The following is an 18,102-nucleotide window of genomic DNA, read 5'->3' as shown; positions in this document are numbered from 1 at the left end:
TGTAGGTAGAAGGCCATCAGGCTGATCCACGAGGAAGGTTCTTGTTTGTGCCAACTGATGCTGTAGCAGTGACACTTCCAGAACAAAAGATTAGTGTAGGTGTGAAGAAACCACAAGAAGTGAAAGTGAGGACCAAGCTGGGTCAACTATGATTTGGTACAAAGGAGATGTGGCTACTGAGGCATGTCCAGAGTGATAGATGCTGATTTTCTACAATCTTGGTTTGTGAGACAAAGGTGCAAAATAAGATGTGAACCCCTGACAAGGTTGGCTTATTAATGATAGAATGGGTCTGTGCCTGGATGTCTTTGAGTCTGGACATTGGAGACCAGATGCTTGTGAAGTTATACTATTGCAGTCCAGGCCAGTGCACCTCAATTGAATGTTTGATGTAGAGGCCCTCACCTTCATATATCTTGGGGATGGCAGGGAAATCACAATAATTCTTCCTTCATTTTTCCACGTTATGGGATATTTCCCATCTGGAGGTTAACTCTATAGCCACTTCCTGCCAGGCACACCAAGCTCTTACCCAGATGGCTTCCTACCTTCACTGGTATAAGGGAGCTCTCCTTGTGTGGATCTCCTCCATTAAAATTAGCATAATGAACAGCAGCTCACTCCCTCACCTTTTCTGTAGTCATTTTGGGAATTTTGAACAATTGCAGCTGTGATATGTGGGAGTTGCCTGAGTCCTTTCAAGAGCTGAAGTTTTGATGTTGCATTTAGCTGGTTAAGTGGTGCCATTCGTGCAAACAGATTCCATTTGCAGCATGCAGCTTTCCAATAAAGGAAGCTTTTGGGGGGAAGAATATTCCTGACCATGCTATTGCATTATGGTCACAATTGAACATTTTTATCCTTTTAGGGTTTTATTTTTGAATAGCATTCAAAACTGTTTCAACACAACTATTTCAGAACCAACAAATTTCTAACCTGCAATGTGAGTTAGGTATAAGAAAGCAAAACTGATTTCATTTCCAAACAGTTTACCAAATTTCCTCCTGTATTTAAAAATATATAGAATCCAATGAAAGGAGTCCACCTATTTTAATTTGTACTAATAACATGATGCAGGAACTATTGAATCCATTCAGTTCATGTTGGATCCCATAGTCCCATTCACCCTTGCGATATTTCCTTGTATCCCTGAAACCTATTCACTCTCACGCATGCCTTTCAATTTTCTTAGATGGATTTCACCACCCCACCCTGCGCCCCCCCCCACATCCTTCTGACCCTCCTCCAGTCCTCCCATTTTTGTCGCCTTTCCCAGCCCCTCCCCCTCCTGGTTCCATCCACCCACTATACATACAGTTCACTCACAGGCTTCCCCCACACCTCTCTCTCCTATCTGATTCTGGTTCTGTTATGTCTATTCTTCATCAAGAGACAAACTTCGCATGGGTTTAATATCTGAACATTTTTATTAACCAACAACAGACTGGCTTGCTTTCCCTCTCTTTTTATAGCCACTTCCTATTCCCCCATGTGACCCCTTGCATTGCCTACTGGGAACTGTAGTTCTTTATTATAACTGCAGAACAACACATAATAACACATCTTCCCCCTTTAAAGAAAAACAAACACAATACTTTGTCCTTATAAACCTGCCAAGAACCCTTGTCCACTCAGCAGCTTTCAATCAGTCTCTGAGGTGGTTTAATGGTCCTTTTTGGTCTGGTACTTGTTTTTGCAGGTGTGTTGCTTTCATTTGCTGCATTACTATTGCTGTTTTCCTGGGAACTCTGGTCCACGTGTTCATTTTCTCCATATGCTGGCCCCTTTGGTGTACTGACAGCGGATGGGTCACAGCCATGGGTTGGAGCATGTGGTCGTAGATCCACGTGGTTCCTCCTCAGAGGTGTCCCTCGCTCCGTCTGGATCTGGTATGAATGTGGATTTACTTCCTCTTGCATAACTCCTTGCATGGACCATGTGCCAGAATCATGATCTCGGATTCGCACTAGATCCCCAGGCTTCAGGACTGGTAGGCTTTTCGTTGTCTTGTCCTGATTCTGTTTCTGTTTTTCTTTCCCTTCCTCTTTAGCCTGTTTGACCTTGTGTGCTCCTTCAGGTGTCAACAGGTTTTCATATATTGGAAGCTGAGTGCGTATGTGTAGACCCATCAGCATTTGGACCAGTGAAAGGCCGTTCTGCAGTGGCGCACTTCTGTAAATCATTAGACTTCTGTGGAAATCCTCTCGTCCACCTTGCACTTTCTTCATGAGGCCCTTCACCACCTTAACTGCACTCTCTGCTAGGCCATTAGATTTTGGGTGATGTGGGCTGGAGGTTATATGTTGAAACCCCCAAACATTGGCAAAGGATTCAAATTCACAGCTCGAAAATTGTGGACCATTGTCTGATACTACTTCACATGGAACTCCATGCCTTGCAAACACAGCTTTCAGGATAGTGATAACTGCTTTGCTGGATGTTGATTGCAGTGTTGCAACCTCTGGGTAATTGGAAAAGTAGTCTGTTACAACAATATGGCTCTTCCCATTACAGTCAAACAAATCCACTCCACCTTTGAAATACGGCCTGTCTGGTACAGGGTGTGGTGTAAGTGGTTCTGCTTGCTGCTTTGGTCTGTAGGTAAGGCATATATCACATGAAGCCATCTGGCTGATGTCTTGGTTCATTCTTTGTCAGTACATCACTTCACGTGCTCTATGTTTACATTTTTCCTCCCCAGGATGCCCTTTGTGTATCTTCTAGAGTATCTCCTTGCATAGTGACACTGGAATCACAAACCTGTTCCTTTTGATGACCATATCTTTCACTACTGACAGTTCAGCTCTGCATGCCCAATAATTCCGAATACACATTGGACAGTCATCCTCTGCTGCTGGCCATCTTTTCCGTATTGTATCATTGAGTACTTTCGTTGTTTCATCTGCCTCTGCTGCTTTCCTAATCTGCTCTGTTCCATTCGGCGATACCGGAAGAGAGGTGACAATCATGTCAACATAGGCCTATATATCTGCATTAACCTGTTGATCACTCTTTTCTGTCTGATTGCTCGAGACAGAGCATCAGCAGCAAACATATATTTTCCTGGTGTGTTGATCATCTTCACATCATATTTCTGCAGCCTTATCAACATGGGTTGTATCCTCATGGGACAGTCATTCAGTGGTTTGGATGTAATTAAGACCAATGGTTTATGGTCTGTCTCCACTTCAACAGCTTGCCTATAGATGTACTGATGAAACCTTTCACATGCATATGTACTGGTGACAAGCTCTTTATCTGTGCATAGTTGGCTTCCGCACTTGTTAAAGCCCTTGATGCATAGGCCACAGGTTGCCATGTGCCATCACGCTGCTACACTAGTACTGATCCAAGGCCGTACCGGGACACATCAGCTAATATCCTGATACACCTTTCCGTATCATAAAACTTCAGCACGGGCTCTTCAGTTAGGACTCTTTTCAATGTCTGGAAACACTCTTCTTGCTCGTGAGACCAAATCCTTTCATTTTGTTGCTCAAGGAGTGACCTAAGTGGTGCTGACACTGTTGACAGTCGAGGGATGAACTTAGCCAGGTAAGTCACCATCCCTGTCACTTTTAACTTCACAGGGTAAATCTTACTCTTTACTGTGAGAGTCTTATTATCATCCATGGATAACAGATTCACCTGAGCTCCGGTGTCAAGCTTGAATGGAATTACTGTCTCGTTCACAGTTACTGGAACAATCTATTCTGTTTTACCAGCAGCCACAGTCTATACAGAATCCACAAAGAATTCCTCCATTTCCTCATCAACTGTGTGCACCTTTCTCTTGTTCGCCCCAGCTTTGCAGCACCTTGCAAAGTGATTCTTCTTCCCACAGCTATTGCAGGACTTCCCATAAGCTGGACACATCTTTGGAATGTGTCTACCTCCACATCTGCTGCATTTTCTGTTTGAGCCTTCCTCTTTGCTTTGCTGTTGCTTTTGGAAATGCCTTGTGTGCTGCTTCTCTGTTTTCACAGTCTGCACTGTTGTGTCTGCCCTGTGCAGCTCCTTAGCTTGTGCTCGTGTGGTTTCTGCTGACCTACACATATTCACCGCCTTTTCCAGGGTCAAATCTTTTTCACTCAACAGTCTTTCTCTGAGTCCATTATCTGGAATGCCATAAACTATTCTGTCTTTAACCAGAGAGTTTCTCAAATCTCCAAATTCACAAGACTTACTCAGTGTGTGAAGCTCAGCTAATTATTGATCGAGGCTAACACCTTGTTTCTGGTCACAGGAAAAAAAAATTATATCTCTCAAATGTGATGTTTTTACTTGGGATAAAATGCTCCTCAAATTTTTTCATCAAAGTGCTCAACTCAAAAGCTGTCTCCTCAATTTGAAAGCTATTATAGATGTCCAAAGCATCTTCACCAATCATGTGCAGAAAAATAGACGCTTTCAATTTTTCATCGCTCCTTCCCACTCCACTAGCATCTAAATATATGTTGAATCGCTGTTTGAAGCGTTTCCAATTATCGGTTAGATCGCCAATAAACTGCATAGGTGTGGGAGGACTTAGCTTATCCATAACGGGAACTCTCAGCCTCTCACCTGAATATCTCTTGGCAAATCCGGTGACTGCTGAACTTCAGGAACAATGTGCTCCCTCGCCACACCAGCCAGCTTTTTCTCCGCTTATGACAGCTTTTTTTTTCGTACTCACTGAGTCTCTTTCTCAATTGCACACAGTATTCATCTACTTTCCCTGTTCAGACCTCACATCAACTTCTGACACCATGTTCTTCATCAAGAGACAAACTTCGCGTGGGTTTAAAATCTGAACATTTTTATTAACCAACACCAGACTGGTTTGCTTTCCCTCTCTTTTTACAGCCACTTCCTGTTCCCCTATGTGACCTCTTGCATTGCCTACTGGGAAATGTAGTTCTTTATTATAACTACATAATAACACAGGTTCCATTTGCCATTCACCTCTCCCCTTATGGTTCTTCCTATCACCTCTTTTACTTATCAGTTTCCGGCACTGGTAGATCTTTGTGTTCCTGCTTATCTCCCTCCAGCAGTTGTCTCCAACTTTCACACTCCCCACTTTCAACCTTGCTCCATCTGCCTTTAATTTTTTTTGCTCTGTTTGCCTCCACCTCTCGTTCACCTGCCACTGTCTTCCAACTCCACCTTGGTCCCCTCCCCTACCTGGTGCATCCTGCCTGTCTTCTTACACCCCTCCTCAGTCCACTAGTCACCTTGAATTCTTCTCTCCACTCCACCTCTCCTCTTTATACTGGCTACCTTGCCTCTCCACTCTCAGTCCTGATGCAGGGTTTCAACCCGAAATGTTGACATTTCCTTCCCTCCCACAGATGCTGAGTTCCTCCAGCAGATTGTTTGTTGTTCCAGCTTCCAGAATCTGCAGCTTCTTGTGCCTCTCTTTGATGATTTTTGCCATTAACCTTGATTAAGGTGTAACTTACAGTAGGCAATGAACCTACCAGCCTGTGTTAGGGATGTGGGAGGAAACCAGAGCACCCAGAGGAATCTTACATAGGTACAAAGAGAACATACAAATTCTGCACAGACAGCACATGAGATGATTGAACCCAGGTACTTGAAGCTGCTGTATCATTGTGGTACATTCAATCCTTTGAATCTTGCACACAAATTTTAATCACAGTTTTAAAGTAACTCTGCTACCTGGAGGTTTGTCTTCAAGTAGAACATCATCTTGATTTACAAATATATTGTTCTCCTTCAGCGTCATTGGGTCTAAATCCTGGAAATATCTGCCTAACAGCATTGTGAAAGTATCTTCATCATAAAGGCTCTAGTAGTTCAAGAAGGTGGCTGATCAGCATTTTTCTCAAAGGCAGTTTGGCATGCATTAAATGTTAACCTCATCAACAATGCCCACATCTTGGAAATAAAATTAATTGAGCTCACACTAGAGGATTCCACACTTCTGCCACTCTATACATAAAGAAGATTGCAGAATTTTTTGGTGTTCTAAAATAGGGTTACGTTTAGTTCTAGTGTACATTTGGCTACCCTGTTTGAGGAAATGATAAATTTGACCCAGCTCCAATTTTAAACAATATTAGGGTGGTTTACACTCAGACACAATCTCTAAAAGGGGACCGTACAATTTCCAATAGGACCAATCTAGATTTACGTATCTCCTGACACTAATCTATGCTGCATTCAGTGAAAGGCATCCAGCCATTAAAATGCACTCTCTCTGTGGTAGCTACATAGCAGAAACACGCACTTTGGTCGTGATGGAGGAAATAGATGCTGCAGTGAGAGGGAGACGGCTGCCACATTGATTTAAATGGACAGATTCTCCATGAGGGTCAAGGTCATATTGACTCTCAAATTCATAACTTTTTCCAAGTGGCCATTGCAGATCCCTGCTGTTTGTCACCCAGAAACTGTGTTCACAAAGAAATGCCTGCCTCCCTTGCTTAGCTGGACAAGAGAATGTGGATGTTGAGCCTGATAGCCACCACCTTCTTGTTCCTCTTGCTGCTTGTACTCTCCAAGTTCTGTCTTGTGGCCCTTCTGGTCCAGACTCCAGGCTTGTTTTTCTGCTTATTTGGCAGCTGCTCCTGTTTTCAATTGACAAAGTTGTGTAACATGTAGTCTTCACATTTACCTGGTATGTATACTTAGAGCGGTGCAGGTAACAAAATCCCATTTTAGGAGATCCGTGGCTTTTTCCATTATGATCTCATACTTACATGGCTCTTGTATATGCACTCACCTGCTTTAGTGGGTGAGCACACCAGTGTGAGCAGCTAGTGAAGTCTAAGTTAGCCTTGTCCCTCATGATCCATCCCTCCAGGCACTGCTGGCTGCTGAAAAATGTCTGGCAGTGTAGATTCCTTCAGGATGGTGGAGTCATATGTGCTTCCTAGAAACACGGTATTCATCATGAGACGATTCTTAATGTGACTAGCAAGGACCTACAAATGGTGGAGATTGGAACTCTTTTTTTTGTTATTAATATATAGGTCCAGATTAATAGGGGGACTATTACAGGCATATGAGCCCAGGCAATGGCTGCAGTTTTGAAGCCAGCAATTTTGGCAAATCCCAGTGTGCAAGAAGACACCCATTGGTCCCTGAAATCAAAAGAGATAAAATATTTTTTTCTGTTAATAGTCTCCAATACTGCAGTAAGCAGCAAATTAGGAGATGTAGCGATTTCCAGTGGCCACCTGGAAAAAGTGGTGAGGAAGTTGAGAGTCAGCGCAGTCCAGGCACATAAGTATGTCATTTATTTCAGTAATTATAGTCTGAGAAAAGATAGGACTGCAAGTACATTGTTCAGCAGAAAAGTAGGATGCCTTTGAAAACCTTAAGGGAGTGGTTCTTCACTGAATGCGCCAAAGTCCTCTTACATTGAGTAGCCAGCTATGATGATAAGAGCACCTCAAGTAATGGAGTTCTGTCTTAAACTCCCTTGCTTTTAACTATGAGAATTCAGAAGTAAAATGTGCCCCAAAACATTCAGTGTTACATTTAGCGCACACTGTGGACTTTGGAAGGTATCTGGGCAGAGTACCCCTTTAATTGGCAACAAATACAGCAAACTGGTGTGATGTGGCCCTTTTGCTGAGCCTGTTCTACAATGGTTCTAGTACAGAGCTTTGTGCTCCAATTTATATTGGTACAGATGGAAACATGCCTCACTTGACAGGGAAACATCAGACATGCTATTAAAAAAAATAGTAAAATCAGGTGTGCTAATGTGAGTAGCACACCAATGTTTCCTTGTCCAATTTTAGCATGACCCCTTACCCCCCACCCCCCAAATCATCTCAAGCATAATCTTCTCTAAATAAAGCTGAAACTGAATCATGCATTGCTTCATATTGGTGCTATCTAATCCAGTTTTTAGGCTTGTCTGTTACAAACTGTTAAGTACTTTATATGTTGAACATACACAAGGTGGCAGCACTTGATCACAACATTACTTAAAAATAGTTGTTGTTTTATAGCACTGACATTACAGCATACTTTAAAATCTTCATTGTAATAAAAATATCTATTCACACATCTACAGAGTATCTGATGTTTCTTTACACCAAAAATATGTTTTCAATTCTAACTTGAGATAAATCAGTGTTTCAGCAGCGGCACAATTTGTGACTGAATCTCTTGCTATTAAATACAAGTGAGATATTATACAATATGAACAATGAGACTGAGTACAGGAAGGAGTTGATGAGTCTAGTGGCCTGGTGTCAAGACACAACCTTTCCCTCAATGTCAGCAAAATGAAGGAGCTGGTCACTGACTTCAGGAAGCCTGGTGAACCACATGCCCCTGTCTGTATCAATGGTGCTGAGGTGGAGATTGTTGTGAGCTTCAAGTTCCTTGGTGTAAATATCACCAACAATTTGTCCTGGTCCAGCTGCATGGATGCTACCGCCAAGAAAGCGCACCAATGCCTCTACTTCCTCAGAAGGCTAAGGAAATTTGGCATGTCCCCTTTGACTCTTCCCAATTTTTATAGATGCATCATAGAAAGAATCCTATTTGGATGCATCACAGCTTGGTATGGCAGTTCTTTGCCCAAGGCCACAAGAAATTGCAGAGAGTTGTGAATGCAGCCCAGTCCATCACATAAACCAACTTCCCCACCATTGATCCTGTCTACACTTCCCGCTGCCTCAGGAAAGCAGCCAACATAATCAAAGACCCATTCCACCCTGATCATTCTCTCTTCTCCCCTCTCCCACTGGGCAGAAGATACAAAAGCCTGAGAGCAGGGACCACCAGGCTCAAGGACAGCTTCTACCCCACTGTTATTGGACTTTTAAAGGACCTCTCATATACTAAAAGATGAACTCTTGAACTCAATCTCCTAATCTACCTCATCATGGTCCTTGCAATTTATTTGTCTACCTGTACTGCACTTTATCTGCAACTGAAACACTACATTATGTTTTTACGACTTGGATGTAATTATGTATAGCATGATCTCTCTGGATGGCATACAAAACAAAAACTTTTCACTGTATCTCGGCATATGTGACAATAATAAACCAATACGAATACAAACAGGCGCTGATAATTTTGGGTGCATATTGTTTGGAATACAATATTGTTTACAATATTCCAGGATGATTATATCACCTGTGCTTTTGCTCTTGGTTGAAGCTTAATCACTTTTGCAGTGCTTCATACACACTTTCTTTCTGAATGGGAACTGGGGTAAAGGATTTAAAATAACTTCACTGAAAGGAGTGTTTTGGAAGCTGAATGTAGAAAGGGCAAACACTTGCTCAATACGTTAGGTTGATAAATGATCTACAGATACTTATTTTTTCCAGGATTTGTATTCCCTAAACATAACTGTTCATTTCTTTGAAGCTTAAGGTATAATAATTTTTAAACTCCTTGGTTTGGTTAGAAAGATAAATACTTTGAAATAAATATAGTGCATCAGTTGTTACATTTAACAACATTGGTTGTTTCTATGTTATAAGGAAATATGAATAAGATGCAGTTTAATAAAAATCTCCAGATTACCTAAGATTGTGTGCATCTCAACTAAATTTCCCTTCTGCCTTCTTTATTTCAAAGAAAGTAACTTGAAAGTAAAGTCAGTCTCCATAGTAGAATTGTCCAGTCGTCTATGAGAATTCAGAAGTAAAATGTGCCCCAAAACATTCAGTATTATATTTAGCACACATTGTGGACTTTGGAAGGTATTTGAGCAGAGTACCCCTTTAAATGGCAACAAAAATTTCCTTTACATTCTATTGCTATCGTGTCCTTCTTGCAATCTGGTGACAATAACTGTACATAGTACTTGAGTTGTGGATTAACTAATGTTTTATACAATATCAGCATGACCTCCCTGCTCTTACCTTCTGTGCCTTGGCCGGTGAAGGCAAGTTTACAATTTGTCTGCTGAACCACTCGCCTGCTACCTTCAGGAATCTGCAATCACACTCGAGATTTCTTTATATCTCCACCCTTCTGTAGTCTGGTTATGTGGTTGTTTCAGTCTGTTTTGAACATTTATCAATATTTTGACATCTTTATCATCTTCAATGAGTAGTATTTTAGAGTTTTGAAAGCCAGTATGCTCTTCAGTAGGAAGTACTCTTCAAATACTTTATGATTCTTCTGGGACAATGCTAAAACTATGATATACTGAAAAGACAAACACTTTGTTGAAAAGCCACTTGCCCTCACACTTGTATTATCATTAGCTGCGGCGAAGTCCTCACTTCGCGCAAAAGTTGTAAGATTTTTATTCTTTATTTGCACTTGTTTTCTGACTGGTTGAAAGACTGTAGCATTACTGTAACATCATATGAGGCAGTCAGCCAGTGAATGAATTTTAGTTCTGCCTTGATAAATCATCTCCATGAATCCCATAGGATGAAGAGTTGGCTCGACAGCTGGTAGAACTGGGATATAGGGGAAGTGGAGAGGTGCTGAAAAGAGAAGAGTTTGAAATGAGGAAGGCAGATGCTGAGGCTGCAAGACTTGCTAAAAAAAGCCAGAAAAAGTGAGTATATTCCAGTTCCTTGGTAATGGAAGATATTTCATGATTTTGTTCTAATAAGAGAGAAGCAACATATGTGCTATTTTATATGTTAATGCATGTCTGTCATCACGGTGTTGGAATGGAAGGGGATCTGGTTTGAAAATAGTTTTCTCACCTGCTTCATTTGGAAAGAAGTGTATAACAAGTTGAAAAAACATAATGAATCCTATTGACTTCCTTTTCTAGCATTAATAAATCCAATAGTCAAAGAGGTAAAAGTTTAAAGATAGGAGGACTAATTTATTTTTTGCACTCTTGTATAGTAGAAAGCAAGCTAATTTTACTCCTGCTATAAAAATAATGGCAGAATATATGTTAAATTATGTTACTTTATAACAAATAAGGTGACAATACATAATATTGTATTACTCCGTTTTCTATGTTTCATAATTTTACACCATCCAGTGTAATTATTTCCTTCAGTATCTGTTCAAACCACCATAAGTGTTTCAGTTAAACAGGAAGATCCAAGCACAAAAAGCAATTTGCACCGATCAAAAATAATAAAATCAGAAGTGCAAGTTTAAAACAAAAGGCCATGAGATACATGCATGTTCTACTGTCTAGTACTTTAGCTCTAAACCCAAGTTCCTCTTAAACACACGGAAAATTTTTAGAGATTGAGGGCCTTAAAGTCCATGGCCTGATTTCCTGGCATGAATGCAGAGATAATCCCAACTTTAGTCCCGTGAAACTGATCCTTCCAAGGTTTATGGATTAAATGAATTAAGAAAGACTGACATATTCCTTAAATCTTTTCCCCAGTGATCAAGATCGTGCCACTTTCACCATTCAGTAGATTGCTAATCCTCTATTGCATGCTGAGAGCCTCTTCATCCCTGGTGGTGCCAGATCCCAATCACTCAATATTCCCCCAATAGCGTGAATAGCTGTTCACTGAATGCGATAAACAGACCTACCTAAAGAGGAAACATAAGGAAAAGAATGAGAGAATTGATAAAGCATTGCTATGCTGATTTTAGATTGTATGTGGAAAAGATTCATTCATCAGTGATCCTTTCCTAGCTAAAGCAGTTGCCTAAAGCCTTGACAGACTTGAATTTAAGTTGCTATCATAGGGGTGATATCATAAGTGGAAGTTTTGGTACAAGAAAGGCTTCCTCCAGGTTCACAGAAAAAAATTAGTCTGGATGCTATAAAGATTAGAAAATTACAAAGTAAGATTATTATGGTTGTTGAAGGTCAATAACCTTGGCTCCATTGCTGCAGATTTTAATCAGTTCAATCTCTCAGGCCATCTTTAGTTGTTCCATTATTGACCATTCCTTCAAGGTAAAGTCAAAATAGGGATGTTCGCTGATAAGATGTACGGGTAGGTTAACATGGGTTTAAAATGGGCAGCACGGACTTTTTGGGCTGGAAGGGCCTGTTACCGTGCTGTATAAATGAAGTTTAAATAAAGTAAAGTTTGCAATTCATCAGAAAACAAAGTTGCTCATGGCTGCATTAAGCAAAGCCCAGGCAACGTTCAAGCTTGGGGTGATGTTAAATAATATTTTCCACTTGGACCAGCCAGATAAGTACCATAGCTACAATAGCAGGTCAGAAATTGGGAATCCTGCAGCAAATAATGCACCTTCTTTATCCTCATACTGCCTGGATGATCAAAGACAATTTGTCTGAATTCATTTGTTTGTGCAATTATAAACCGATAGAGTATAAATATGGTTTTCTGAATACCCTTGGGTTTCTGGGATAAGGAACATTCTCCCTGCCAATGCAATTTGTATAATCTAGCTCTTGTTTGCTGATTTATGTTAGTTCAATAGAAAAGAGATTCATTGAAGGGGAATTGTACTCCAGTGCAAAACTGACTACCCCACGTGTCTGAAACAAGACCCTCTCTTTTATGTACTATATGCCTATCATACAGTGCATAGGACATTTTCAACATTTTCAGTCAGCAGACAGCTCAGTGTTGTTTCAAATAAGGTGTTTATTTTATTATTGGTAAAGAGGAATTGTGACAGAAACTGACACTGATAATACTGGATAGGATACTGAACAAAGCTGTATCACTTTGATAACCAGACAGCATGCCTGACATCTTGAGATAGTTCAGATGGTTGATGTATTGAAAGCTGGCATTATGAGTCAATGATAATCATGGAGGAAGGTCCTGTCTGTCGAGATTAAACAACTTATGCCTGCATGCAGCAAGAAATAGACAACATTCAGGCATGAGCTAGTAAATGGCAAGTAACATTCACATGACACTAGTGTCAGGCAATAATCATCTCCAATAGGAGAGAGTCAAACCATCTAGCCTTGACTTTCAATGAATTTCCATCACTGAACAACCATCAACGTCATGGGGTTACCATTGACCAAATGGGCCAGTCATGAAAAAACTGTAGCTGAAAAGTAGATCTAAGGCTGGGTATGCTGTGGTGAATGACTCATCCCCTGATTTTCCGAATCCTTTCTGCTGTCTACAGTTCAGGATTTCAATGGAGTTATCTTCATTTTAGTTGCAACAGCATTCCATTTTTGTTACTTTTCAGCAACCATGTCTTCAGCCAAGTTCACGAGTACTTTGTTTGTTGATGATCTGGATGCTTTGAAATCTTAATCATGTTTGAGAAGTGCTACACTTTTTGTGGTCCACCTTACTTATCAAGGGGAACAATGTTACTCAAGGCATTGGGGGACAGCATTTGACATTATGGTAAAAGCATTGTTTTTTTTTGCCTTGCTTGTATCCAGATTGCCACTTTGCACAACTGGCATACTAAACTTTGGTAAAGTGATCCATTTTCAACTGCAAGAACAAAATGCTTACCATAATTAAGTAATCACTTAAATCCTATTTCTCCTTTGTATAATTGTAGCATTCAGACTCCAAGATTGTGGGCACAGACATATTTCAGTTTATTTTCCAGGGCATTTTTTGTTAATTTTATTGAGTTGAGAGTCAATTGTGGGTTTTGATGAAAGATCCTCTGAGTGTACTTGCTGAACTATTGTTTAAATAAATTTATCTGAGCTGACTAATCAACTGAATTTCAAATGAGAAGGACAATATATTAACAATTGCTTTGAACTTGAAAAATTCTTAAGAATCTGAAACTTTTGCAGCAGCATCTGCACCTAGAGGGGACCACACTCATGAAGGTTCAGAGATTTTATGAATGGAAAAGAATGAAAATATGAAACATCTTGCTTGTATAATGAAATAACCTTGTGAAACAATAATGTAATTGTATTTGGGGGAAAAATCAGAATGGTGTATCTTTTTGTTTCTCTGCTTTTTTATTTCAACAATTACAATATTTTGTGTATGTTATGATAGACTTCTAAAAACAAATGAAATGAATGTACAGTTGAAATACATTTTCTGTGTTATCTCTGACCAAAGTAAACTCTAACATGAAAATGTCACTCCCGATAGTGATATCATTATTCATGGTGCAGCTGGACTCTGACTTGACTTTTACATTGTTATCAGTGTACACATTACTTTGAAAAAAAATATTTAGCAACTGAACCTCAAACCTGGGAAAGCTCAGCCAAATATCCTGAGCGTTAGAATACACCTGTACTAATTATTCTGTCATAAATGATACAATTATGGTTGTTGTATAAATACAACAGGCTCAAATACTTGTCCAGCAGTTAATGACATCGAATTAGGCTTTTTAGTTGGGTAACAATCTATAAATTGAATCCAGCAAGTGAATTCCTGCCTTTGCTTCTTGGGTAATAATTTGGTTGATAAGATTATTTGCCTTTGATTCTGTTCATTGGTAATCTGCCATTGCAGATTATTGGTTAGATTTATGTTTTTACTGCTTGGCATCCATTTCAGTAATTGAATAAAAAAAGAAACAGTAAGGGGGAGGAGCAGACACAGCATGTAGATAGATACTCCAGTTACCAAGTGGAGGTTAATTAGCTTAAAGACCTACAAATGGCATTAGATGGTATGAAAGTTCATTTATGTGATGACATCAAAAAGCCTCTAGAGCAAAAATGTGTGCAAACAATGAAGGTTATGAAAAATGAACATAAAGAAAAAGTTAATTTTTAGTTTTAAAAAAGAGTAAAATTGAAGGAACTTTGAATTGTAAACATATTCCAAAGCAAAAAACCAACCTCCCCTCACTAGCACTGCATTGGGAAGAAAGTGCACGTTTGAAGCATCAATCCACCTTCCCTAAAACTGCTCCATGCCCTCACCTTTCTGAACCCAACCTTCCTCTACTCATTTTATGCTGATAAACCTTACTTCATAGGTTCGACATTCTTTGCTGTCAAGTAGTGCAGGATATAAGTAGATCAAAACTCAGTGAAAATCCAGTTTCTAGGAGGAGTAATTGAGATGTAGCCGTTGGACCTCTATGATTGGAGAAACAAAAAAAACCCTGCAAATCTGAAATAAAAACTGAAATCCTGGAAGTATTCAATGGTCAGACAGCATCTCTAGAAAGAGAAACCAAGTTAATGTTTTGGGTTAATGACTTCATCAGAATTGGGGAAGTTAAAATGCAAGCATGTTTTGAGTTGCAAAGAAGGATTGGGTTGAAAAGAACAATGCTGAAACTGTGATATATAAAACACAAAATACATAACTTGCAGCTGCCTGTCATTTTATTTCTCCATCCTTCCGCAATTCTGATCTGTGTCCTTGGCTTCTTATACTGTTCCAATAAAGCTACGTAAGCTGGAAGAACGGCATTTCATCTTTCTTCTTGCCGCCTTACAGCCTCAGGATTCAACAATGAATTAAAGAATTTAACATAACCAACCTTTTCATTTTGTTTCAGAATTGGCCAGTTCTGATGAAAAGGTCTTCAACCTGTAACACTAATTTTGCTTTTCTTTCACTACCTGCCACTGTCTGAAAGGAGTTTGTACGTTCTCCCCATGTCTGATTGGGTTTCCCCTGGGTGTTCTGGTTTCCTCCCACATTCCAAAGATGTACAGATTAGGAGTTGTGGGCATGCTATGTTGGCGCCGGAAGAGTGGCGACACTTGCGGGCGGCCCCCAGCACATTCTCAGTAACGCAAAAAGATGCATTTCACTGTGTTTCGAGGTACATGTGACTAATAAATAAATATTTTATCTTATCTTATCTACTGACAATGCCTGATCTGCTAAGCATTTCCAGCATTCTGTTTTATTTTGGATTTCCTGCATCTGCATTGAGTATCTTGTGGTGTCATTTAGCCTCACTTGGTCTCCAACCTATCACAGGCATTCCCTTTGTTCTCTTCAGACCTTATTCTTCTCTATAACTTTAAAACATGTTTGATATTAACTTTTCCCAGTTATGAAAAGTCATCATTGAGCTGAAATGTTAATTCTGTTTCTCTTTTCACAGATGCTGCCTAATCTTCTCTGTATGTCCAACATTTCTGTTTCTATTTTCTCTTAATGCTTGGTTGAAACAACGTTTAAAAAGGAATAATTTTTCCACTTCTGATCTCAATTGTTAGTATCAGGTACTGCAGAAATAAAAAGCACGGTTTAAGCTTCTTCAGACTGTCCCATAACTTTTTTTAAAGCCAGGTTCCTGAAGCTTCATTTAGATTACATTTGTTGCAGTCTGCAAACATACTCTATATCTGTACTCAAGTTATCCCAATATATCAAATCAAGCTATATACAGAAGCTTTTAACCAATATTCTTTCACTTTCAGTGTAATTTCTCTTTTATTGAGTGCAGAATTAATTTCCTTAGCCAACCTTTTCAATACTGAATAACCACAAAACTGAACCACTTTTCTTAATTTTCACTAAATATGACAGCAGGTCTCTGCTGACTCATCAATATACAGAACTCTGTGTAAGTAGCTTCATTAATATTGTATATAATTCCTTTATGAGTCATGGTGCCATATAGCATGGAAACAGGCCCTATAACCACCAAGTCATTAATGGAGGTAAAGCACTAGTCCCATCTTATTCTCCCAATTTTCTCATCAATTTGCAGTGGACAATGAACTTACCAACCCACATGTCTTTTGGATGTGGGAGGAAACTAGAGACCCCAGAGGAAACCTAATGGTCACAGGGAGAATGTGCAACCTCCACACGGGCAGCACTCAAGGTCAGAATTGAACCCAGGTTGCCAGTCCTGTGAGGAAGCAGCTCTACTTGTTGCACCATTCCATTGTATATTTTGGATACTGCAAATCTATTTGCAGTATCTAGTAACTTGGATCCAGTATCTTGGATCTGGTAACTGTTGTCATGCAATGTGAGGATTTTCAAAAAGTTTGGTTAAATGATGGCCTTGCAAACTTTATCATTATACTTTTAAACAGGATGAAAATAATTTAAACTGTGTAAAACCTTATGCTTTGCTGGGATATTTTGTTTTAATTAAACTTCCCAACAAAAGCTTCCATTCTTGACTCCTTTGCTTCTCGCTATCTATTCATTTCAATGCATACTTAATCCTATCCATCCTGTTAACCACAATTTTCCTAAGTGGGACCTTATCAAATATTTTTGGAAATCCACATATATGTGGTCCACTATACTGACAAAGAATAGCAAGAAGTTTGTTAGGCATAACCCGCCTCTATTGGTCATGATTTTGGCTTGGAACTATTGCTTTTATGGTTGTAAAATGTGCTTGAATTGTTTCCTCTATTAATAGATGCCAATGTTTTTCCCATAATGGACGTTAAGCTAGCATACCAATGAATCCCAGGGTGATATTTCTGACCTATTTTAAACATTGCAATAACATTAGTTATTTTACAATCTTCTGGTATTATTCCTGAGCCTTATGAACTGCAAGAACTTTTTGATGCAGCCCCCCTACCTTTCTCATCATTTCTTTAGTATTCTTGGACTCTTTCCACAGAGCCTGGATACCTTACTTGTTACAACATGTGCAACAGGTTTTTACATTTTCTTTGAATATCCTGCTGCTGGATTTAAAATGCAATTTTATCAGTAGTTTCATTGGCCTTAGTTTATTGTTGCCCCATGTATCCACAAAAGTTTTTTTTTTATTGCCCAGTTTATGATGCAGGAGTGTTTAGTATTGATGCTGGAAAAGGGCTCTATACTTACATAGTAAGAACTCCAATTTGAAGTGATTTTTTTCAGTTGGGCATAATAATAATTAGCCTGAGAAATTATTATTGATATTAAAAGCAGGCTTAAAGGAGGTGATTTATTTAAGGACAGAATTAAGTCCTTTCTTATAAATGGTTTTCTGCATATCTCCTACTTTTGTATATAATTTCTAAGTCCTTGTCCTTTTATCACTGGTTTATGTTTTTTGCCTTTCTTTTAATTCTCTCATTGAGTTCAAACGCATTCATCATTTCTGTAGCACTCTATCCTGATCACAACGAACCCCACCATTTTCAATACCAGAGATGACCCAACCCTAAGAGAATTTAAACCTTTCTCTTTCACCACATTTAGTAAGATAGGGGAAGAAAGAGGGAGACATCTCCTCAAAATAATGCTCACCAACAACAGGTCTTCTCGTTCATACAATAGGATGTAGCTATTTCTGCTTGATCTATAGTACATGGGATTAGTAAATGGGAGGACGGTGCTGCTATTCTACTAATCC

At 39.5% G+C, this 18,102-nt stretch overlaps 1 protein-coding gene across 1 annotated transcript in view; it reads left to right on the top strand.

Annotated features, from left to right (window-relative positions):
• cfap299 (cilia and flagella associated protein 299) overlaps positions 1 to 18,102 on the top strand; it is a 496,835-nt gene that overhangs the window by 9,017 nt on the left and 469,716 nt on the right. Inside the window, exon 2 of the mRNA XM_052040633.1 lies at positions 10,368 to 10,498. Coding sequence (XP_051896593.1) covers positions 10,368 to 10,498 — 131 coding nt within the window. The remainder of the gene's footprint in view (positions 1 to 10,367; positions 10,499 to 18,102) is intronic.

The sequence above is a fragment of the Pristis pectinata genome, chromosome 2, assembly GCF_009764475.1.
Source record: "Pristis pectinata isolate sPriPec2 chromosome 2, sPriPec2.1.pri, whole genome shotgun sequence".
Lineage (NCBI taxonomy): Eukaryota > Metazoa > Chordata > Chondrichthyes > Rhinopristiformes > Pristidae > Pristis > Pristis pectinata.
Note: the sequence above shows the minus strand (reverse complement) of the source record. Positions and strands in the feature narration are given on the sequence as shown.